At 55.0% G+C, this 23,393-nt stretch overlaps 2 protein-coding genes across 16 annotated transcripts in view; one reads left to right on the forward strand and one right to left on the reverse strand.

Annotated features, from left to right (window-relative positions):
* Positions 1-18,085, forward strand: part of DAAM2 (dishevelled associated activator of morphogenesis 2) — a 113,649-nt gene extending 95,564 nt beyond the window's left edge. For 2 of the 4 annotated variants that reach the window (XM_033424076.2, XM_033424075.2), the window contains exons 16-26: positions 2,177-2,203; positions 3,234-3,340; positions 4,544-4,628; positions 6,409-6,515; positions 6,652-6,740; positions 10,993-11,161; positions 11,338-11,445; positions 12,382-12,442; positions 13,636-13,767; positions 14,850-15,020; positions 15,243-18,085. In XM_033424076.2, the coding sequence (XP_033279967.1) occupies positions 2,177-2,203; positions 3,234-3,340; positions 4,544-4,628; positions 6,409-6,515; positions 6,652-6,740; positions 10,993-11,161; positions 11,338-11,445; positions 12,382-12,442; positions 13,636-13,767; positions 14,850-15,020; positions 15,243-15,464 (1,278 nt within the window). In that variant the 3' untranslated portion in view covers positions 15,465-18,085. The remainder of the gene's footprint in view (positions 1-2,176; positions 2,204-3,233; positions 3,341-4,543; positions 4,629-6,408; positions 6,516-6,651; positions 6,741-10,992; positions 11,162-11,337; positions 11,446-12,381; positions 12,443-13,635; positions 13,768-14,849; positions 15,021-15,242) is intronic. The other 2 variants (XR_007479639.1, XM_004267640.4) reach the window with 2 other exon arrangements.
* Positions 11,814-23,393, reverse strand: part of MOCS1 (molybdenum cofactor synthesis 1) — a 43,094-nt gene continuing 31,514 nt past the window's right edge. For 7 of the 12 annotated variants that reach the window (XM_049715774.1, XM_033424077.2, XM_049715777.1 and 4 more), the window contains 3 exons: positions 22,613-22,733; positions 22,102-22,149; positions 17,515-20,183 (listed from right to left, as the gene is read on the reverse strand). In XM_049715774.1, the coding sequence (XP_049571731.1) occupies positions 19,423-20,183; positions 22,102-22,149; positions 22,613-22,733 (930 nt within the window). In that variant the 3' untranslated portion in view covers positions 17,515-19,422. Of the gene's footprint in view, positions 12,181-13,467; positions 15,101-16,133; positions 17,080-17,514; positions 20,184-20,664; positions 20,868-22,086; positions 22,150-22,612; positions 22,734-23,393 lie in introns of those variants that run through there. The other 5 variants (XR_007479642.1, XR_007479641.1, XM_004267637.4 and 2 more) reach the window with 5 other exon arrangements.

The raw sequence follows: 23,393 nt of genomic DNA on the forward strand, positions 1-23,393 counted from the left end.
ACATAGATATGAGTTAGTGGGGTGCAGTGCATAGGGGGAAACATCCCATTGTATTAGTTTGTATTTGCACATCAAGTGGTGAAATGATACGTTGTCCATTTCTCTCTCTGGTCTTGGAGCACTGGAGGTGGAGTAGCAGGGCCAGGCCACTGTTGACCTTGCTCTTTTTTCTGGCCCTGGGACCTAGGAACTACACCTACAAGGCATTATAACTTTTCCACCACATTTTCTGCTATACTTTCGTCTCCCAACACTCCCAGGAGTCGAGCAGAGGACGTTAATGTTTCAAGGAAGGTGGAGCTGCTTCAGGTCACACTGCGGGGCTGGGGCTGAGGCTGGGGTTGGCCAAGAGAGGCCCTGGCTCTGCTCTGCAGACCCTGTGTACAGAGGCTGACCAGCAAGCCTGCTCCTCCCGAGGCAGGACAGGGCTTGGTGTCAGGACGCGCGTGCTCCTGAGGCAGTACCTGCTGGGTTGGCCCAAAATGCCGATTCTCCAACCTCACCCTCCCGTGAATGTGAGGGCCCAGGAGTCTGCATTGCAGAGCTGGGGGCCATCCTCCGAGGTCCAACCTGGGCATTAGCAGCCTAGAGGCCTCGGAGCGTTTGCTTCGTCTCTGGCCCGCCTCCCGGGAGTTGTTTCCTCTCCAGGCTGTGCTGTCTTCTCCCATGTTTTCTCCACTGACTTCAGGTTCCAGCCCTGAGGACTTCCCCAGGTGCCTGTGAGTGGGGTCTGGGCCCTCATGGCTCCTGGGCAGAGGCAGCATGTCATGGCCGGTCTCCCCAGGGCTTTCTGCCGAGGCCAGAGCTGTGGATGACCCTTCCTGAGGGCGGGCAGGACCACGAGCTCGTGTGACTCCTGGGCGACCAGCCAAAGGGGTGCAGGGAGGGCGGGGCTCTGGCCCTGCCGTAGGGGTCTAGGGAAACCAGATGGTTGTTTGTTTAACTTAAATGTAGGTGCTCTAGGCCTCTGATCCTTTACCCCTAATTCCAGGACGCCCTGTGCCCATGTCCAGCTGGCATGGTACAGGCAGCAGCTGCGGCCCGGCTGGGGCAGGAAGAAGTTCTCTGGAGCATTTGTTGCTCCTGTGATCAGTGCTCCCGAGCCGGGGGTGGAGGGAGTGTGTGCCGGGGGGATGTCAGTCCTGGGCGAGCACATGCCTCCCCCTGTTTTGAGAGTCTTCCTCCGGGCCAGGGTTCCAGCCTGGCCCACCCAGTCTCCAGGGCCCTGAGGTAGGGCTACGGTGGGGGCTGGGGGGAAAGAGGGACTCCGGGGTTTAGGACAGGCTGGGCCTGGGGCCTCCCAGTTTGGGGAGTGGAGGGCAGTGAAGACGGACAGCGGCCTGCTCTGTCTCCCCTCACCTCTCTGAGCCTGCTCAGTCCAGCACCCTGTTTCAGGGCTGGGCTCACCTGCACTACTGTCACTCTGCAGGTCGCCCGGACTCTGGGGTGTTGAATTCACAGCAGCAAGGCAGGAGACCCAGAGCCTGTGCTGCCCTGGTCGCCTCCTCTTTCTGTCTTGGGGTCCGGGGTGCGTGGGACAGGGACGGGCCTATGAGCGTGGTCTTCCCTCTGTGCCCTCTGCGTGTCCTGAGTTAGTGACTTCAACCTCACCCGGGTCAGGAAGGGAGGACCAGGGGTGGGCTCTGCCCCCTCTGCTCCCTTCGAGATCAAAAGACAGACAAGGGGCAAAGGGTAAGGAGCAAAGTTCAGGGACGCCTGCTTTTCTCTGTCTCAGTGAATGCAACTTTCACGTGCTTTCAGCTCAAGTTCGGTCGTGGTTGGGTCTCCTCCCCTATTTTGAAAGATGCGGGGGTGCAGGAATGCCCTCTGGGCCGATTCCCAGCAGAGGAGCAGGAAGAACTGCAGCTGAGGCCTGGGGTGGGGCAGCTCGGGGGCCTGGTCCGACTGGGGAGTGGTGGTCCCCCTGGGCACGGGGCACTCAGGAAAGGCTGCCTGTCCTCTGCTTGGCCTGGCTTCTCTGAGTGCATGTCGGCAGCTCCCGTTCAGTGCTACTGGCAGGTCTCCATCTCCAACCCTGGGGGTCTCACTGGGGTGGGGCAGACGGTAGATGCTGAGGGGTTCCCCATGTCTCTCCTACTGTTCTTGGGTCCCCAGACCTCTTGGCTAACGTTGTGCATGTTTAATTCTCTATTGGCTGTGGCTGTTACCCGCCTAGGAGCTGATAACTAATCCTTGCCATCAGGTGAGTCACTCCTGGGGCTCTGGGCACTCCAACTTTTAACCGCTGCGCTGGGCTGCTGCCCTGTACTGGGCCCAAAAGAGAGGGCTTGTCAGTTCTACCTTCTGCCTTTTTACCCATCTTAACAGGGTGGCGTCAGGGAGTGTCCCCAAAGAAAAAGCAGAAATGTAGGGAAGGGAGCTAATGCGAGCAGACCCCTACCAGCAGTGGAGGTGAATGTCTACTGGGGTGAAGAGAAAGCTTCCAGGTCTCATGTCTTACCCACTAGGCCCAAGGCAAGGCCGTCCTGTTAAGACTGCACAGGCTAGGCACTGGACAATTCCGGGGGCACAATTCACAAAGACAGTGATGTGAGTGGCAGCCCCTGGAGTCGTCCAACCTGGAGCATGTGCTTGGAAGGACCTCCCAAAGGAAGAAACAGTCTCCTGTCTATCTCACCAGGGGCCAAGAGAAGGCCAGGGGATCTTTGATTTCTTGGGAACTGCCCGCTGGAACCCCAGAGGAGAGAACTTTGCAGGGAGTTGTGCCTCAGTTTCCCCACCTCTGAACTTGTGGATGCCTTCCACCCTGGGCACACTGGGCTGTGCCTGAAGTCCCCAGGGAGGGGTCCAGGAACTGTGACCTTACGGGGACTTGGAACCAGCTTCTCGTCATAAGATTGGGGAGGCTCTCTGGGTGGGCTGGGGTGGGGTAGGGGTTGATTGTCTGGGACACAGTGTAGATCACACTACACAGCCACAGGGGTCAGTCACTCCCCGTCTAGTTTGCTCACAGAGGGCAGTCTCTGATAAAGGGTCTTCTTATTGCCCCCGACCCAGTCTAGCCCAGGGTAAAGCCCCAGAGCCTCCTATTGGAGTCAGATATTAACCACCCTCCTCTCTCTCTCCTGTCTTTTTCTTTCCCTCTCTTTCTTCCGCTCACACCAGGAGCGTTCCCTGCTTGTCACGGGGGTGGCTCCTGGGTAGGGGGTAGGCAGAAGGAGGACTGGGGAAAACACACACTTCACCCTTTCTACTTGGCTTGTCGGTTGCAGAAAGAGTTGGGCTCCACGGAGGACATCTACCTGGCCTCGCGCAAAGTCAAAGAGCTGTCGGTCATCGACGGCCGGAGGGCGCAGAACTGCATCATCCTTCTCTCCAAGTAGGTGCTCGCCCTGCCTCTACGGCCCCTGCTCCACAGGAGGTTGCAGGTGGGAGGGACTGGGTCCCCAGGAAGCAGAGGCCTGAGCTGGGGCTAGAGAGAAATATGATGGAGCTGAGTGCCTGGGGGAGAGAGGTGCCTGGCAGAGGAATGGGGTGATAGCAGTATCTGGCCTCCCCCCGTCTCCTGGCTGTCCCCTGGGGCGGCACGGGGCCCCTGATCTCGAGCCCTCTCCCGGGAGCCCATGTTGAGCGGCAGTGAGGGGCTCTGCAGACAGGAAGCTGCCCCATCACGAGCCCCTGACCAGCCTGGTCAGCGTTTGGCAGCGGAGTTGCTCTAAGCCCGTGGAGGGCCCCGCTCAGCTCAGGCCACAGAGCAGCATGATCTCAGCCCCCAAGCATTTCCCGCGGCTGCAGAACAAACAGGGCAGTATCTGCACTAACAGCATAGCTTCTGTGCGGGGCCTCCCGCCAGAGCCGGGGTCAGAGGTCCCCGCCTCCCGTACTATTCTTAGCACTGCCCCAGCTGCCCCGGGCCGTCCATCCCCGCTTGCCTCTCCGCAAGGTCCTAAGCCTCAGTTTCTCCCCCTTAATGCTTCCCCAGGGCCTCCCAATGGGTGTGCATCTGGAGGGGCTGTGTGTGTGTGAGTGTGTGTGTGTGTGTGTGTGTGTGTGTGTGTGTGTGTGTGTATGCACGTGTGTGTAGGGGGTTGCTTCTCCCTCTCCCTGACAGCAAGACGTGTTGGAACAGCTGTGCGGGACCCGAGGCGCTGTCAGAAGACTGAGACCTGTTCTGTCTTGAAGGAAACAGGAAACTGCCCCCTTAGTGACCTGCCCATATTCCCACCCTCCCGTGGAGATGCCGTGGGTATTTCCGGCACGGGGAGAGGGATCAGAAACTCCTCGCCCTGTCTCAGTCTACGCTGAAGATGGCCCTTTTCCTCCCAAATGTCCCTATCCATTAGGATGGAGACGCAAGCAAGAAACCAGAGACTCACGTCTCTAGAGACTAAAGGATCTCAGGATTGAGTTATAGAGTGAACCGTGTGAGTTTACTCTGAGAAGGCTTTGCAGAGGAGGGAGTGCTATCAAATGGAAGCGAGAGAGAGAAGGCCCGGGCACTGGCTTCTGAAGGAGAAGGTCTGGGGTCTGTCCTGAGCAGAGGGGCCAGGCCAGGCTGCTCAAGGTGGGGTTTTTGCCTTAGGTTGAAGCTGTCTAACGAGGAGATCCGGCAGGCCGTCTTGATGATGGACGAGCAGGAGGACCTCGCTAAGGACATGCTGGAGCAGGTGAGGCCCCTGAAACTAGGGGGTGGCCGGACCCCTTCCTGACGGCCCCCAGGGAGGCCGAGTCTCTTAGGTCAAGGAAAAATTGGGCTGGGGGCTGGAGGAGTGAGGGAGAGGTTTATAGAAACTTCCCTGGGCCCACCTTTCTGAGGAGAGACCAGAAAAGGCTGCATCTTTTTTCAGGGGATTGAGGCCCCCAGAAAGGAGATATGAGGAGTGACCCCCCACCCCGCCATGGGCCTCAGGGCAAAGGCAGTGACCCATAACCGTATCTCCCCCAAATCTCTTCCACATCAGTCTGTTGTGTCCTTCAAGAGAAACCCAGAAAACACCAAGCAAAACCACCATCAATTGGACATGAAAATTAAGAACTCTGTCGATCAAAAGGCACTATTACTAGAGTGAAAAGGCAAGCCAAGCTTTAGGAGACCTTTGCTTTATGTATAGATCACAAAGATCTCATATTCAGAACAAAGAACTTTACAAATCAGTGAGAAAAATGGCAAACAACTTAAAAATGAGCAAAAGACGTGAATAGGTACTTCATGAAAGAGAATTTCCAAATGGTTCAATACTATCAGTCATCAGAGAAATACGGTAAATCACAGTGAGGGAGCACCATCCACCCCCCGAAACAGCTAACATTGAAAAGGCCAACAGTGCTAGGGGTGGGCAAGGATGGGAAGCAACTGGAACTCTCATTGGGTAGCACCATTTTGGAAAACGATTTGGCAGTCCACATACCTATCTTAGTGCCCAACAATCCCACTGGGTACAAACACCAACTATGGGAATATTTATAACAGTTTTATTTATAAAACCCCACAAACCGTGAACAACTCAGCTGTCTATCAGGAGCAAAGTGAACAGCCTGTGGTATAATCCTGCAATAGAATAGTGCTCAGCAATGAATAAACAATGGGTTGCCAATCACTGCATGGAGAAGCCTCAGAGGTTACGCTGAGTGAAAGAAGCCAGACCCCAGAGAGAACACGCTGCGCGCCCACGCGTGTGAGGCGCAGGAATAGCCCAGTTTTATCTAAGGTGATAGAGTTCAGTTGAGAGGCTACACTGGGGGATGGGGGTGGCTTGGCTACTGACGTAGCACAAGGGAACTTTCTACGGGGATGGAAATCTTAGTTTAATCTGGATGGTGGTTCAGTGGGTGGATAGTTTTGTCAAAATTCATTGAATTGCACATTTAAAATGGACGCATTTTATTTTATGTAAATTATACCTTAATAAAGTTGGTTTAAAAAGAAAAAAAATCGGGCTTCCCTGGTGGCGCCGTGGTTGAGAGTCCGCCTGCCGATGCAGGGGACGCGGGTTGGTGCCCCGGTCCGGGAGGATCCCACATGCCGCGGAGCGGCTGGGCCCGTGAGCCATGGCCGCTGAGCCTGCGCGTCCGGAGCCTGTGCTCCGCAACGGGAGAGGCCACGACAGTGAGAGGCCCGCGTACCGCAAAAAAAAAAAAAAGAAAAAAGTAAAAGAAAAAGATCATTGAGCTGTACACTTAAGAACAAGTACACTTTACTGTAGGTAAGTTATATCTCAATTTTAAAAAGTCAAAAAACTAAAATAAAAAGAAGGAAGTCTAGAGCTGGGTGTCTTGTGTCCCCTTGGGGCAGGTGAAACATAAACCACCCCCATGAGGATGCACCTCTCTTTTATGGGGGGCCCTCCCCATCTTGAGCCTGGTCAGTGTGTGGGCTTCCATGGGCTGCCCACCCCCCATGTCAGCTTCTCCCCTGTTTCCTGTCTGACCTTCACCTGCTCTTTGCAGCTCCTCAAGTTCATCCCGGAGAAGAGTGACATTGACCTCCTGGAGGAGCACAAGCATGAGATAGAGCGGATGGCCCGTGCCGACCGCTTCCTCTATGAGATGAGCAGGTCGGGGGGCAGCAGGCGCGGCCAGGAGGGGGTGGCGGTGGGCGGGCCAAGGAGGGGGCTGGAGCTGCTCTGGGGTTGGGGGCTGGTTGCGGGGGGCGGGGGTGCTGCCTCACGATGCAGCCCGCCCTGTCCACAGGATCGACCACTACCAGCAGCGGCTGCAGGCCCTCTTCTTCAAAAAGAAGTTCCAGGAGCGGCTGGCCGAGGCCAAGCCCAAAGTGGAAGGTATGGCTGAGGGCTGGGGAGGAGACCTGGGGGTGGGAGGCAATGGAAAGGCACAGAGGAAACCTCCTTCCTTATTCTTGATTGCCCCCAGAAAACCAAAGTCAAGGACAAGATGTAAGTCCATGAGTTTTGTAGATGTATGCACTTGTGTACGCGTGCACACGTGCCGGCCACGCACCCCATTCCCCGTGCCTCGGCATGCAGGCTCTCCAAGGCGGGGAGTCTGTTGACATCTGCCCCAGCCTGGAACAGAAATGCTGAAAAAATGACGATGACATTAAGCACCTAGAGCACTGCTTGGCACAGATTGCTCTGCTTGAGAGGTCCTAGGTGCAGAGAAGACCTTGGACACGTTATTTTAAGTGTGAGCTACTAAGGAAAGTAGGAAATTGGGCAGCGGGATCCCCAGAGGTATCTGATTTGCTGGGGTGGGGAACCCCTCCCACCTTTTTCAGGTGAGAACTTTGTAATTAAACGAGAACCACATGCCAAGGACTGTGTGAAACACTCCACGTGGATGGTCTCATGTGGTCCTCGCAACGCTACGGGGGCCATTCACTCATCTCTAAGATGAGGCTATGTTAGTGGCCCAAGGCTGTGTTGCTGGTAGGTGGTGGAGCCAGGATAGGAACGCAGATGTCGTTCTTCAGAATCCATCCCTTCCCTCTTGTCCTGTAGTACTTCCCAGAGGGCATGTCCCTGGAACTGCCTGGGGATGGCAGAGGACGGAGGCACAGGGAGCTGGGGAGAAGGGCAGGTGGTCAGGAGGGTGAGCAGCCGTGAGGACCCCAGAGGGAAGAAGCAGGAGAGGCTCATCTGCGGTGAGAACAGGATCAGCAGATTGGAATGAGAGAGCCAGTGTCCAGGATGCTGGGGGGCAGGCTGGGGGCAGAGCAGAGCATGGGCCCCCTCTGCTGGACACCAAGCTGCCTGCACTCCCTTGGAGGCCCAGGCCAGAGAATGGTCCTTCCTGGAGTTTGATGAGCTGCTTCAGGATTCCCGGGGTAAGGTGGAACGTGGCAGGGTTAGAGGCAGACGTTTTCTGTAATCTGACGGACACACGCACACCCACGCACGTGCATGCACGCAACAAGGGGTCCGCAGGCTGTGTGATCATAGATAACGGGTCTGAGGGGGAAGGAAAGGGTTCAACAGTGACTCTGCAGGTCTGAAGGCACCTCCTTCCCTGGTGATGGGTGAGTCCTGCTGCTGACTGCCTTTGGGGCGTGAGGCACAGATAAAGGGGTTCAGCCCAAGGCATGTGTTCAACTATTTGTGTCTCTTGGGTCAGTGAAGCAAAAGTGAGCAATCGCCTGTCATTTGGATCTGTGGAACCAGAGCAGTTTAGCCGCCAGGTAGATTTTTTCTCAGATAATTTCCTGCTCCTAGGAGCTCACTCCTAAACTCTCCCTAAGAGGTCATCAGTGCACGCTCAGGAAAGAGCTTCCCTTTAATATCGAGCTAAGCAGAGTGAGACGCGTTTGGGATGGCAAAGCCTGCTGAGGAAAGTAACAGTCGCTCTGCTATCGCCATGGCTACCGTTCTAGAATGGTCTGGAGGTCTCTTCCGTCCCAGACTTGGGAGCAGGTGGCTGAAGTGGTATTTGACAGAATCAGGTCAATGGGCTTGACTGGGGGCAGAGAGGTGAGGATCGGGCAGGGGTTGGGGTCCATGCTCCTCCCTCCAGTTCTCCCAGGAAATATTCCTGGAAGAGCTAAGATTTGGCCTATCCCAGCTGGTTGATGAGCTGTTGACCCCTGTCCCCAGCATCCCTCCCTCCCCAGGCAGGGCCTCTGGGTCAATTTGCCAAAAGCCAATTCATCAAATCTGACAAATTTACCAATTCTTCTATGAATATTCATGAACATATTCTTGAATATATTCTATGAATATGTTCATTGCTGAATATACCAGATTCACCGGTGCTCATTATGAACATATGCACTGAGGATAGTCAAGATGAATATGGCTTCACATGTAAACATGCTTACGAATATATTCATGAATATATTATATCTAAAATGTCTGCATTGCGTTATGGGAGTTTTCCCATTTACACTGATTCCCTTTGAACTCTTGTCAGTTTCTGTTTTTGCCAACATTTTAGCATTTTTAGGATTCCTCTGCAGATTTTTCAAATAGCAGCCTATCAGCCTTAGAAAAACTATCCCAACCGGTATGCGTTGCCGGAAACTCTGAAGTAGTTTACTTAAAAAAAAAAAAAAAACAAAACAACTTGTTATTGAAATATGCACATAGAAAAGTACACAAATCCTAAGAGTCCTAATTGATGAGTCACCCAAAAGTGAATGCACCTGTGTGATCAGCAGGCAGGTCAAGAAATGGAATGTTTCCAGTCCCCCAGAGCCCTTCTTCATGTCCCCCTCTCAAACGTTACTTCCTCCAAATCCTCTGAAGGTTTGTCTATCTTGAACTTTCTGTAAATGGAATAACATAGTACAAATAATTTTATGCTGGTCTTTTGCTCAGCATTATGTTGTAAGTTATCCCTATTATTACAGGGAGCGGTGGGTTATTTATTTTCAGTGCTGCGTTTTATTCCATTGTATGAATATACCATAATTTACTTAACCAATCTAGATGGAATTTTTTAAAAACACAAACTAGAAACCATTCAATTATTCATCAAGAGTACTGCCACTGTTAGGTCACAGAATAGGCAGATGTTTCAGTTTAGAAGCCGCTGACCAACCTTACCTCTTACTCATTTTTTTTGTGTGTGTGTGGTATGTGGGCCTCTCACTGTTGTGGCCTCTCCCGTTGCGGAGCACAGGCTCCGGACGTACAGGCCCAGCGGCCATGGCTCACGGGCCCAGCCGCTCCACGGCATGTGGGATCCTCCTGGACCAGGGCACGAACCCGTGTCCCCTGCATCGGCAGGCGGACCCCCAACCACTGCGCCACCGGGGAAGCCCTCTTACTCATTTTTTTACAGGTTTTTTTTTTTTTTTTTTTACAGTTACTTTAACTGCTTTTGAAGAGTTTTGCAAACTTTTAGTCAAATGGTTTGCATTTAATCTTCATAGCAGCATCTTAAGGAATGTTCAATTTGGCAGAAGCCAAAGATCATAATACAATGGTTTGATCTTCTCACCACCACATTTAATAATCCAAAATCATATTCTATAACTGGCAGCCAAATTTTCAGTGTAGGATTTGTATCCTAATTCTGCACATCCACCATTTAAATACAGAATAACTGAGGAAGGGCCAGAGTACCCACATCAGAACGAAATACTGAAGGTTTGGTTACTGTTAGTCTTAGTTTGTGTTTCCAAGAAAGGTATCATTTAAGGAATTGGAGGGAAATTTTTAAACACCTAAAGGTTGGAAAATTCTTTTAAATGATATTCAATAGGCTGTCTAGTAACCTATTTAATCAAATCTAAGACACCATCAACTGCAAAGCACACCATTATCTTATAAAACAAAAATATGAAAATACTGTAATTGATGATGTTATAATTTAATGACAGGGATGTTTTTCTTTCCAAAAAGATCAACAAAATTCAGCACTTCAAAAGAGGCAGAAACAGTCCCATAGTATGTAAAATGCTGAAGTTAAAAATTTTAATCACTAGGTTTAGAAAAGTAAAAGTATTATATATATATATATATATATTTTTTTAAATTTATTTGCTTTTGGCTGCGTGGGTCTTTGTTGCTGTGTGCGGGCTTTCTCTAGTTGCGGCGAGCGAGGGCTTCTCACTGCAGTGGCTTCTCTTGTTGCGGAACATGGGCTCTAGGCACATAGGCTCCAGTAGTTGTGGCACACAGGTTCAGTAGGTGTGGCTTACGGGCTCTAGAGTGCAGGCTCAGTCGTTGCGGTGCACGGGCTTAGTTGCTCTGCGGCATGTGGGATGTTCCCGGACCAGGGCTCGAACCCGTGTCCCCTGTATTGGCAGGTGGATTCTCCACCGCTGTGCCACCAGGGAAGCCCAAAGTATTATATTCTTGCATATATCCACAGAAAGAATATGTTAAGAGTCTAAATATATGCAAGGAAAGATGATACATTCTCCAATATAGTCTTAGGAAGAGTTGGCACGTTTTGAGAAAGGGTTATTTGGTGAATTGGCTTTTGGCGAGTTTGCTTCCCCTGGAGGCAGGTAGATCTGGAGAAGATCGTCTGCTGGGCTGTGGGCACAGCCTCTGCCCCTCTGAAGCTGACACTTAACGGCGCCTTTTCTGGACTTTGTGGTGGCATCATCACCTGTCCCTCCTCCCCCAGCCATCCTGCTGGCCTCCCGGGAGCTGATCCGCAGCAAGCGTCTAGCGCAGATGCTAGAGGTCGTCCTGGCCATCGGCAACTTCATGAACAAAGGGCAGCGTGGGAGCGCCTACGGGTTCCGGGTGGCCAGCCTCAACAAGATTGCCGACACCAAGTCCAGCATCGACAGGTGCGACCTGCCGGCTTCTGGAGTCTCCGTCTCACCCCACCCTGGCCTCTCCCCTCCTCCCCGTTACCCTCCCCAAATATGCCACAACTTCCCCCTAACACCTCACCCTAGTTTCCCCCGGACCCTCATTCCCAATTCCCTTGGCCCCGTACCCCTGACCCGACTTTCACCCACAGAAACATCTCTCTGCTCCATTATCTGATCATGATCCTGGAGAAGCATTTCCCTGACATCCTGAACATGCCCTCTGAGTTGCAGCACCTTCCAGAAGCCGCCAAAGTCAAGTAAGGGGTCCTCTCGAGGCTGCCTTCTCCCTGTGATCCCGCCCTCTCTCATCTAAACTTCCTCCTTCGGGGCTGCTCTGAGCTGGCTCAGAATGAACAGCATCTCGGGGTCTGCTCTGGGAGAACCCAACAAAAGACACTCTTTGCTCTCAAATCCTCATTTCAGAGATTCTCTCAGGAAACAAAGCGGGGAGTGGGGAGTTGCGACAGGGATGGGGAGAATGCCGGCAATGGGGTTGTTGTGAAGCCACGTACCACTGCAGGCGATCAGAGCTTAATCCTGCCTCTGCAGAGTGTGGGAGACAGTGTAGGACACTCGCTCCATTATCCCCACAAGGGGTAAGATGGGCATCATCTACCATCTCCTGTCACTCACTGGCTGGGGGTGGGCAGTAATGCTCTGGCCCGCAGAAAAAGTGCTCAGTGGTTGGAAGTCAGGGCTGTCCACTACAACGGATGGTCCAAGGAGATGGCGGGGGTGGGGTGGCGGGCTCCAGGGGCATCTGCTACAGGCGAGAAGTCAGACCTGAACGTATATAGGCTGATAGAAGCATCTCCAATAGAAGCAGAAACGCAGAGGTAAATAGCTAATACACATCAAAGGTATACTGCATGCAAGATACCATGTTAAGAGCTTATGAGCATTACCTGATGGTAATAAAAATAAATCCAAGCCAGAGGCCATGTGTTGGAAACCTTCCAATATGCAGCATGACATTTCCGGTCTAGAAGGATCTATAGGACATAAGTTTCACCCGTCATTTTATAGAAGCACAGACAGAGCACAGAGGGGACGTGATTTGCCAGGGCGACATGTTAATAGCCAAAGCAGGGCTGGAACCCGGGTGCACTGACTCCCAAAGCCATTGGGGTTTGCTCTGCCTTGTACTAACCCCAGCTCCTCTCCCTCCCTCTGTGTCCCCCCGCCCCCCATAGCCTGGCAGAGCTGGAGAAGGAGGTGGGCAACCTCAGGAGGGGCCTCAGAGCAGTCGAGGTGGTGAGTACATCATCTATGCCTGCCTGGGTTTGAGGGGATGCTGCCCGTGTTTGCTGCCTGTCACTGGGCCAGAGGGTGGACCCGCCCACCCCCCCCAGATGCAGACCCTGTCTGATGCATCTCTGTGACCCAAAGCTCCTGGCTGGGGCGACAGAACAGCTGGCACAGCAGGTACAGCCTGTAGCACAGAGTGAGTGCTCAGGAAAGGATAACTGAATTACCCAAAGCTTAAATTTAGACTCTGAATAGGAGACATCCATCTGAGACTGTAGCCTGTCATCACTGTACAGTGGAGTGGAGTGAATGAGAAATCTGCCACGTTTAAGACTGATTCAAATCGATGGGACAGAGGATCTGCATGCCTTGGAAGCTGACTTAGGGCCGGTAACACCTAGTGTGACACTGGGGACCACTGTCCCCAGAAGTTCTTATGTCTCTTCACCTCCTGCCTGGGCCAGTAGAGGACCCAGGGGCTATACTTTTTTTTTTTTTTTTTGCTGGAGACCCAGATCTCTACTATTCCTGATCTAAGGGCTTCTCAGATGATACTGTCTCTAGCCCAGTGTGGAGGTGGCCCACTCCTTTGTTCCCATCTAGGAACTAGAGAGCCTTCTCATCTTCACTGGGCGTATGTGGGGAGGCGGTTAAGGGGATAATGGGCTTAGAGAAAGAAGTATGAGAAGGAACCTTTTGTTGCCATTATGGCAGTGGGGGGACGGGGCGGGGGGCTGCTTTCTAATTTATAGCCCTTTAAAGTGCTACCCAAAATGTGGTCCGTGGTCCATGAACCAGCAGCATCGCATCAACTGGGAGATTTGGAAATGCATCTCACACTTTAATCGGCACACAAATCACCCAAGGGTCTTGTTAAAATGCAGATTCTAATTCTGAGTGGGGCCTGAGAGCCTGCTTCTTAAAATTTCACGCTGCTGGTCCCAGACCACGCTTTGGGTAGCAGGATCTAGAGAAAGAAATATGGCAGCGGGGGCGAGGGAAGCATAGAGGCAGGGGGTACTGGTTGATACCTCACAATCTTTGCCACCCTTAGAATTTGAGACCCAGGGTGTACCCTCTTCCAAAGGAAGGCTCAGTGTCCTGCGATTGGCAAGGAGGGTGGAGGATGTGGTGAGTCCCAGCATTCCTGACTCTCGTCCTGGCACTGGTCTGACCAGCACTTGGCTCTCCCTCCTCAGGAGCTGGAATATCAGAAACGCCAGGCGTGGGATCCAAAGGACAGGTTTGTCCCGGTCATGAGCGACTTCATCACGGTCTCCAGCTTCAGCTTCTCAGAGCTGGAGGACCAGCTCAATGAAGCCAGGGCCAAGGTAAGGGCGCCCCAAGCCCCCAGGCTGACCCCACCCCTCTCTGTCTTCACCGGTCCTACCACAGGTGGCCCAGAAGGGACACACCCAGAGGCACAGAGCTTTGAGGAGAAAGGGTTTCCTCACTCCTACAAGAAAAGCGACAGCAACGCTGTTGCAATGTTCATAGTCCATTGACCAGATGTCAGGCGCCCCATGAAGTGTTTTCCATCCTCTGTCTCACCGCCTACCTTCTGGGTTTGTTGAAAGGCTATTATCCCATTCCACAGATACGTGCACTGAGCTCCACAGACGTTAAGTAACTTGCCCAGGGTTGCCCAGCTGTGACAGACAGAGCTGGGTTAGAAGCCTGACTCCGGAGCCTAGCTTTGCCCTCGGTTGCTCTGCCTCTTCCTGCTTTGCACTCTGACACGCCTCTGGACCCCAACTGTGGGAGTCTTATTGAGATGTGGGTCCTCATTCAGGAGGTCGGGGGTGGAGCCTGAGATTCAGCCTTTCTAACCAGCTCCCGGGAAACACCCATGCCGCTGGTCCAGGGAGCACACTTAGAGTAGTGAGGGCTTTCTTAGAGGGTTTTCAGTAGGTTGAATTAGAGATGGTAGCTCTCAGTAATAGTGCCAGGCATGTAGCTAGCTAGCACTCTGCATCACTAACTCATTTAACACCCCCCCAACAGTATAAAGTAGGTCCTATTATTATCCCCATTTTACAGATGAAGAAACCGAGGCACAGAGGGGTTAAATAACTAGCCCGATAACTAGATGATCTGACATCCTTGTGGTCCTGACCTTAGGAAGTGCTTCCCAAGGTCTGCAGCTCCTGGTCCTGTACCTACACCCTAACAGACCCAGAGGTCACTCTGGGCAGCCTCTGTCAGTCAGCCTGGGTCTCCCACCTCCCAGGTGTCAGCCTCAAGCCTTTCCTTCCTTCAGCCTTGTCCTTACCCTGATGACATGGGGGGGGGGGGCTCCCTTCTCTAGCCCTGCCCCCCCAAGTCCCCCCACCTGGATGAGCTCTGCTCTGGCTGGAACTCAACTGCCCACCAGGCTCGGGGGCGACTCTCCACCAACCCTTCTCTTCGACAGTTCTCCAAGGCCCTGATGCACTTTGGGGAGCAGGACAGCAAGATGCAGCCGGACGAATTCTTCGGCATCTTCGACACCTTCCTGCAGGCCTTCTCGGAGGCCCGGCAGGACCTGGAGGCCATGCGGAGAAGGAAGGAGGAGGAGGAACGACGGGCGCGCATGGAGGCCATGGTGAGGGTGCTGCTGGGGCCTGGGCCTGAGCAAGGCTGAGGGAGTGGAGAGCGCGTGGGCGGCGGGAGGCTCAGGGTGCCCTAGCAAGGAGGAAAGTGGGGCCAGTTGGTAGACCCAGCCCAGCCCAGGCGTCAACCCGCGAAGGAGGGCAGGTGTCTGTGGCCTGGACCGCGGTGGATGTGCTGGGCCGCGGCCTCTCACCCGCCCTCCTCGCCCTTCCAGCTGAAGGAGCAGCGAGAGCGGGAGCGGTGGCAGCGCCAGCGGAAGGTGCACGCGAGCAGCGCGCTGGACGAGGGCGGCGAGTTTGATGACCTGGTGTCAGCCCTGCGCTCGGGCGAAGTTTTCGACAAGGACTTGTGCAAACTCAAACGCAGCCGCAAGCGATCAGGGAGCCAGGCCCTGGAAGCCACCCGGGAGCGGGCCATAAACAGGCTAAATTATTGACCTGGGGGACTGGCCGCAGCGGGAGGCTGGGAGACAGGGATGGGCCCAGGGCGGCGGAGTGGAGGAGGCCGTGCTAGTGACACTTACACAATTCGGTGCTGGATTTAGAGCCCTGGGCTGGGTCCTGGGGGCGGGGCTACGTGGCAGGACCCGGTGTCTCCCCACCTGAAGGGGCTCCCCTCATCTCCTCTTCCCATTATTCTTCCTGCACCCTGGCCCCAGGGGTCACTCTCTGAGGTGGACTTGGCCATCCCTGGCCGGCCCTGCTCCCTGACCCCCAGCACGGACACCCAAATGTTGGCACAGAGCTGTCCCATCTCTAGCCTGGAGAGAGGTCCACGGACCTCGTCTAGATTTCACGTGCCGTGGGGAGTAACGGGTGGGGGCATCCAGGCTCCCATCTCTCAAGAGTAGGCTTAATGGAACGTTGATATGGGGCGAAGTTTCCTATTGAAAGGAAGAGGCATGACATACGCTAGCTAGATGTGTTCCAGGAAAAAAAAAAAGATGCTGGGAGGAGGATGCAGGGACCAAGTCATCAGGACAGGGTGACAGTGCCTGTTTCCTACATCGCGAGCCCTCTGGCCCCTCTCTTGCATGTCTTAAGTTTCTCTCCCTTCCCTCCTGCCATCTCCATCCTATACTAACCCAGAATCCCGGAAAACTCACCTTTGGGTTCCCACGACTAGGGCTCACTATCAGGTACTTGATGGATCTGGTAAGGGAAGGGGTTCAAGAAAGAAGACCCCATTCATCACCACACCTCGTACGTTGGGCACAGGGACCCTGGAATGAAACGGTCCTTCCCCACCCTGTACCACCTGACCATTGTCTTGAAGCGAGACAGTGACCTCACACGTTGGCTAGGGGTTCCAGAGGGCAGCACCTGAATGGCCAGCTCCACCCAGGGCGCCTGGGCTACCACTGAACATTACTCGGACCCCATACTCGTCTGACATCTGCCGCTGAGCAGGAGGCACAGTGACCTCCTGCTCTGTCCAGCCTGCAGGAGACCCTTCCAACTGCGTTCGTCTGGCTGAGGTTGGCCCTGGGGCAACGGTTCCGAGGGCTCCAAGGGCAAGAGCTGCCCTCTGCAGTTACGTGCCACCTCTAAGGGAGTAAGGGGACCGCCTCAGGGGCATTCGGGGGGGGGGGCGGGCCCAGAACAGGCAGGGGTGGAAAGCTGAGGGGGTCCCACCCCCCCCCCAGCTCTGGGACCCGACTTGGTTCAGCCGACTTTCATTCTGGTTCTCCTGTCCGTTCTCACCTTCATTCTGTCCACCAGGAGCTGTCCTTCTGGGGCAGGATGATGGCTGGTATCTACACAAATTTTCTAAAAGGACAGAGGTGAGCTGAACTCCATCAAGGCTCATTTTTAATACATTTCCAACCCCCCAGAGTTAACCCCTCATCCTCTGTATCTGTGAGACCTGCCTGACCCTCCCTACAACCCCACATCAACAGGCTCCCTGCCCTTCTATCCTCCTGCCCTTCCCTTTTATGTTTCTCACCTTCTGACCTCCTCCTCCAGCTCAGGGTTATTGCCAGTGGACAGACTGGTGGGCTGGGCCCACTCTTCAGCTGCCTATCTTTTCTGGGGGTGGGACCATAGTAGCTGCAGGGGAAGAAACACAGGGTTGCTGAGCCCAACACGGGTGTTGGTTCAAGGGGGAGGGATTGAGCAAGTGTAAGCCTGGTGGGGACCGGTGTGAAGCAGCCATCCTGGAGTCCGGGCGAGGGTAAGGTGAAGGCTTACCAGGAAGAGTGGCCGCAGAGCTGTGTGATACCCACAAAGCCCCCGCTGGAAGAAGCCGGCATTGGGACAATGGGAAGGTTGTGGTGGGACCTCGCAGGGTCCTCCCCCAGACTGGCCGGGCCGAGGTCCACCTCACCCACTGGGACCGGGAATAGGGAGGGCTCCACGTCTAGCCAACAGGCCTGCCCAAACCCCGGTATTCCCACCCACCGTGGAAGGCTGGATACGCACCAGGGAAGAAGGAATATGGAAGACGTTCGAGACACGTTGGAGCCACAGAAAAGCACAGTTCGGTTTAACTGTTTACAGAGGACACGTATATTGATTGTTCCAGGGCTCAGGCTTCTCACCTCTAAAGATTTTGCTTTCTCTATTTATTATTTTTCTAGATCTGGCCAGTGGCTCTGACACCAGACGCCACTGTAGCCAGATCGCCAACAGTGCCTTGGACCACAGACCATCACGGCTGACTCAGCAAGAAGTGCTGGTGCCTTGGAGACAGCTGAGTTGGTCCTTGATGTGCTAAACGTTGACGCCTGTTGTATTTGTCCCTTGGTCGTTCCCAGGTGCCCTTCCTGCCACCTTTGGGTTCATTTCTCCAGCTAATTTTGTGTACAGCGTAAAATTCAGTTAATCTGATGCAACCTGTCCCCTTCTCAGCAGCAACATCTGCTCCCCCTCCCCTGTGAGGGAAGGGAGGTGTGTTTAGGGCGGCGGGAGGAGAAAAGTCTCCGGGTGGATGGGGAAGGGTCTGGTCCAGGCTCTTCCCCAACCCTATTCCCTTTCCACCCTCTGGGGGAGCCGTGACCACCCCCGCCCCCCACCTCTACCACCTCCACGCCAAGGCTGTTCTCACCAGCTGTTTCAGATGACAAATGAGGCTAATGTACAAATTCTGCAGCGTCCTTTTCGCCTGCACCTTTTTTATAGAATATATTGTAATACTAAAAAATATTAAATCCGTGCCACCCCTACCTAACCGGCCTTGAAACTTGTGCCTTCTTCCCACGCTGGGACGTGAGGCGTGCTGGGGAGCGGCATAGCCCATGGTGTGTGGGAAGCAGATCCTACCCGCTCTGCGAGCCCCGACTGTGACATCCTCAGGAATTCCGCAAGCCAGTTCGCGTCGTACGGTAGCTTGAAATCGGCCAAGGTGGGAGGACTTAGACCATGGAAATTGGCCTTTTTTGCTTTTCCAAGAGCTAGTTGTTAAGCATTTGCCAGCACACCTGGGTGCAGGGCCAGAGGAAAGGCAGGCGGGGGGGCCGGGGGAGTGAGGCTAGAACTAGACACCTACCCACACCGAGAGAACCCCGCAAGCACGTCCAGCGTTTGGGGATGTGAAAACCGGGAGCCTCTAATTGCACCCCGGGACCTCTACCAGCCGGCGACGGGATGGGCTTCAGACACCCCTACCTGACGGTGCTACTGGAGATGCTGCATCTCTGGGCCTCCCTCTCCACTCCTGCCTTCTCCCCCAGGGAAGGCGGGGTGCACGGAGAACACGCCCCTTTGCTTTTCCAGCGTCTCTCCTGCTCCTCTCCCCCCAGGGGGCGTTGGGTTGAGGGGTGGGCCTGCCATCACGGCGGCTCGGTGCCCTCGGCACAGACACAGTCCTCATTCTTGCATCCCCCAAATGGGCATCGTGGCTTTATTTGGTGCACCGTGTGGGTGAAGGCAAGCGCCATTGCTCCTCCTCCCCTGGTGTGTCCCAGGACGAAGGGGTGCAGGTGGAAAGGCCATGCGCGGGGCAGGTGTGGGAGGTGTGCTTGGTCAGGAGGCCTCAGGGCTGTGGCCCACGAGGCCCCTGCTTGGGAGCCCTTGGTTCCCTCCCGGGGAAGGAAGGAGAAGAGGAAACCCAAGAGAGAAGGGGAGGTTATGGGCTCAACTGTCGGAGAGAGTCCACAAGTCACTCAGTGTGATTTGGGGGTTATCTAGCCTTGCTTGCTGCGGCCAGCCCCCTCCCACGACCTTAGTTAGGGTCCAGGAAGGCTGACGGGCCTGTTGGTTTCCTCTCGGAAGAAAGGAAACCTCGCAGGTCAGTGTAGGTCATCGAGCAGTAGAGGGGTGGGCTGACCTGGGGTTCCTACCGGTTGAAGGTAACTGGTGGCGGGGTGAAAGGAACTTGACATCTTTCCCTTGGCTGAAATCTCATCCCATCTCTTGACCTCGCTGGGCCAGGGGTGAGAGGGGGCAGGAGCTCTACGTCCGATGGAAGTCCCCCCGCTGACCCCCGGTCTTGCTGACGAGCTTGATCTCCGCCAACACGATGTCCCTGCTGACAGCCTTGCACATGTCATACAGGGCGAGGGCGGCCACGGCAGCGGAGGTCAGGGCCTCCATCTCCACCCCAGTGGGGCCCCGAGCCCGGCAAGACACCCGGACCAGCACGGCGTGGCGTGTGCTGTCCAGCTCCAGCTGCACCTGCACGTGGCTCAGGGCCACGTGGTGGCACAGCGGGATCAGCTGGCTGGTCAGCTTGGCCGCCTGGACGCCTGCCAGCTGGGCCACCACCAGGGCATCTCCCTTCTTTAGCTGGTTCTCCTGGACGAGCTTGTAGGCCACAGGCCCCAGGAGGACCACGGCTGAGGCCATGGCCACCCGCTCTGTGTCTGGCTTCCCACCCACGTCTACCATAGCCGCCTGTCCTTCCCTGTCCACGTGGGTCAGTTGGTCTGAGGTGGGCGGAGGTCCTGATGGGGTGGCAGGAGCCCGGGGCTCTGGGCTAAGGCACTTTGGGTTGGCATCTGAGTCGAGGTGGGAACTGTAATGTCTCTGAGGGAGCCCAGATGCCAGCCACCGCTGGGCGAGGCAAGGGATCTGGGGGGGCCAGCCCCCCTTCCACAAAGTCACCGTCTGGCTGGAGAAACTCACTCTGTGCCTCAGACCCTGAACATGCAGGGAGTCCCTGAAGGAGATGCTTGGAACGGCTGGTGGGGAATCTTGGCACATCAAAAATAACTCTGGAAGGAAAAGGAAAGAGAAGAAAGGCTCAGTCCAAAAGGTAGGTCTTTTCCCACCTCCCTCCCCAAGCCTCTCCCCACCAAACCCCGAGTTCACACTGGGGAAAGGGGAACGAGGGGCAAAGAGCACAGCGAGAGAGAGAAAAGTGACGATACACAGAGAGGGGCCCCCGGAAAAAACACGTGCCGCCCTCCTCGCCAGGAGGTGCACAGGGCCAGGGTCCCGCAGGCTCTGCCCGCCCTGCAGTGGGCTCTGTGGGTGCTCCCACCTGGGCTCCCCTCCTCACAACTTTCCTGTTGCCCAAGTTCTCTTGAGAAACACCTAAGGTCTGAAGACTGAAGCCTCGATCAGATGACTGCTCTGTCCCTTCATTTTCTTAAAACGATAGCGAGGCCTCAGCCTGAATCACCAATTAGTTACTCTCATCTTCACATTCTCCGGGAAGGGCTAAGAGAAATCATATAGTTTATAGACAACACACTAAGGTAAATATTTAATCTATTTCAACAATATCTCAAGCAGGTCAGAAGCATACACAAAGCAACAGGATGATCTGAATGGTCCCAGGGGCCTCAGGGACCTTGTAGGCTCTTGTTACTCAAAGGGTGGTCCAGGGACCGCCAGCGCCAGCACCATGTGAGGACTGTTAAAAGAGATGCAGCCTGGGCCTCCCGAATCCGAATCTGAAATAACAAGATCCCTAAGGGAGTCACAGGCACGTGAAAGTCTAAGAGGCCCTGTTCTAGGCAACTCCTGGTTTTATAGAGATCAGACCACTTTAGTTACTCTATATCCTTGAGAGTATTATTATTCCTTCTGAAGCAATTAGGCCTCCCAACCTCTAGCTTTCCATCATGCTCTAGCCCCCCTACCTTGTCAGTGTCAGAGGTACAATTATCAAGGCACCCCCCACTCCTTGCCATCAAGGCGTGTCAGCATGGGTCAAGGCCCAACACAAGAGGATGAGGATGGTGGAGGTGACGGCAGAAGAGAGGTGACACAGTTTTCTTCCCGATGGCATGCTGTGGTGAGCCGCCCTTCCTTCTCTGGGCGGCTGGTGTGGTCCCTGGGCCGTCTCTGGCCCACTCCAGCCCACATGCCTCAGGGCTCTCTGCTCCAAGTGCTGGAGGAAAAGAATCCCTTCCCCTGGTCTTCTCACTGCTTCCTCTTGCTTAGGGCACAATTCAGGGGCCCAGATCTGGCTGTGGCCAAGGGGGCGAGGCCTCCCCTGCTCTAGCCTGGGCATGCACCAGAGAGAGAACAGCATCCCCAAAGCTCCGCATGGACCAGCCAGTTCCCCAGGGTTAGAGACCACATGTGGCTCAATAAAAAGGTGTTTCTGTTTGAAGCATCCTATGCACATAAGAGACGCCCTGGGCCCGTAAGTTCCCGGGAGTTAAGGAATTAGGCAGTTGAGATCCTGGCTGTGTCCTTCCTAGGAAGCTGAGTAGCACTCTTAGCTTGCTGCCTAAGCGCTGCCCACACAGAAGCATAACAACACAAGGACCAACGGGCACTAATGGTCCAGACACGCACGTGAATTGACCCACAGGACAGAAGGGAAGGGACGCCTGTGACTGTATCCAAGCTGGGAGATTCTAAAGCCGAGGACAAGATCTCTCTTACCCAGAAGCTCCATTTTCAGGGGACAACTAACATAGCGATCATAAACCTGGAGGACCCCCCCGACCCGATTTCTGGTGAGACAGAACGATGATTTCTGTGGCATGTACAGTAAGAGGGAGCCAGGGAAGGGAAGAAAAGCCACAGTAAAGGCTTGGAGGGGTAGGAAAAGGTGAAGGATGAGAACCTCAGGATGAAGTGCAGGATCAGGGTGGGGGGCGCCTACGGCAGGGGCCCCACCCCACGGGACCCCCCCGACAAGGGTGAGTGGTTACGTACTGATGGGTCACCCACCGATGAGGATCATGGGCCGGTTCTTCATCTGGGAAATATTGAACATGCCTGGGGCGATGGAAGGATGGGGGGGGAGAGGAGAGCAGGGAAGCGGGGAGAGAAAGAGGGCGGGGAAAAGAGTTCACTGAAACGAACGATGGACACAGAGGTATGACAGCCCCGTGGACACGCACTCACCTACCGCAGCCCGACAAAAAACCCCCGCCGTACACTGCAAGGTCGCCCATGATGGAGCCCATGACAGTTTTTGGATGCCAGGACCCTGCCCTCCCTGTCAGGGATGAGAGAGGGGCAATGACACCCCTCTTTCTCCACCACCCAATGAAACAGCCCGAGAGAATGTGGGGCCCCCCGTCCTGTGCAGGAGAAGCATCACTGCACCCCAAGTCTAGAGGTCCAGCAGAAGTGACGGAGAGCACGGACCACACTGAGTGCCACTGGCTCACTACAGACCTCCCTCCTGCTGACAGTGGCCCACTCACCGCCCAGCCTGGCCGCCCCGCCCCCTCACCTGCATGCTGCCGCTTCTTCCTGCCCACGGCAGCCCCAATGATGCGCAGCAGCTCCTCCTCAGAGGCCCCCGCCCGCAGGTGATCCCGTAGAGATACCTCTGAGTTCCCAAAGAGGCAGACCTGGAGAGATCACATTGCAGGTGAGGCCAACATGCCCCCCTCATCCTGAGCCTTGGCCCCCATCCTTGGAGCCCCCCTGGGCTGGGCACGAGGGCCTCCCATGGCTGGTCATACTCAAAGCAGGTCTTCCTGCAATGAGGGGCCGAAAGTGCTAGATGGAGGAGTCGGAGGGGCTGGAAGGGCAGGAGGCAAAAGCAGACACCCCAAGGCCTGCATCATCTGACTTCCAGTCGTGTTTCCTTCAGCGCGTGGTGCGTGCTTGAAAAATACCAAATAACTGCCGACAGATACAGCACATGAAAGTCTAGATCCACACCCTCTCCTGAGACATTCCACGCAAAGGCCTCTTCACTGCATGAGAACGGACCCCAGTCAGTGGGAGCTGAGCCCTGGCACGGACATCCATTTCCCCTCCATCCTCTTCCAGTCCCTTTGCTCCCGGACCCTGCCTGCCTGGCCCTGACTCGGGGCTGAACAGCAGAGGGCTGGTGGAGACGGCAGCCTGAGGTCATTCAAACTTGACTCGATGCTCCCCTGACTCTGGGAGAGGCTGGGAGCTCTGGGGGGCTCGGGGTGGATGGGGCAGTCCCAGAAGGCGGGAAGCCCCACAAAGCACCTACCAAGTGTCAGCCCCGTGCAGGGAGCTGTGGGCACAGAAGC

This window comes from Orcinus orca, chromosome 10 (assembly GCF_937001465.1).
Source record: "Orcinus orca chromosome 10, mOrcOrc1.1, whole genome shotgun sequence".
NCBI lineage: Eukaryota > Metazoa > Chordata > Mammalia > Artiodactyla > Delphinidae > Orcinus > Orcinus orca.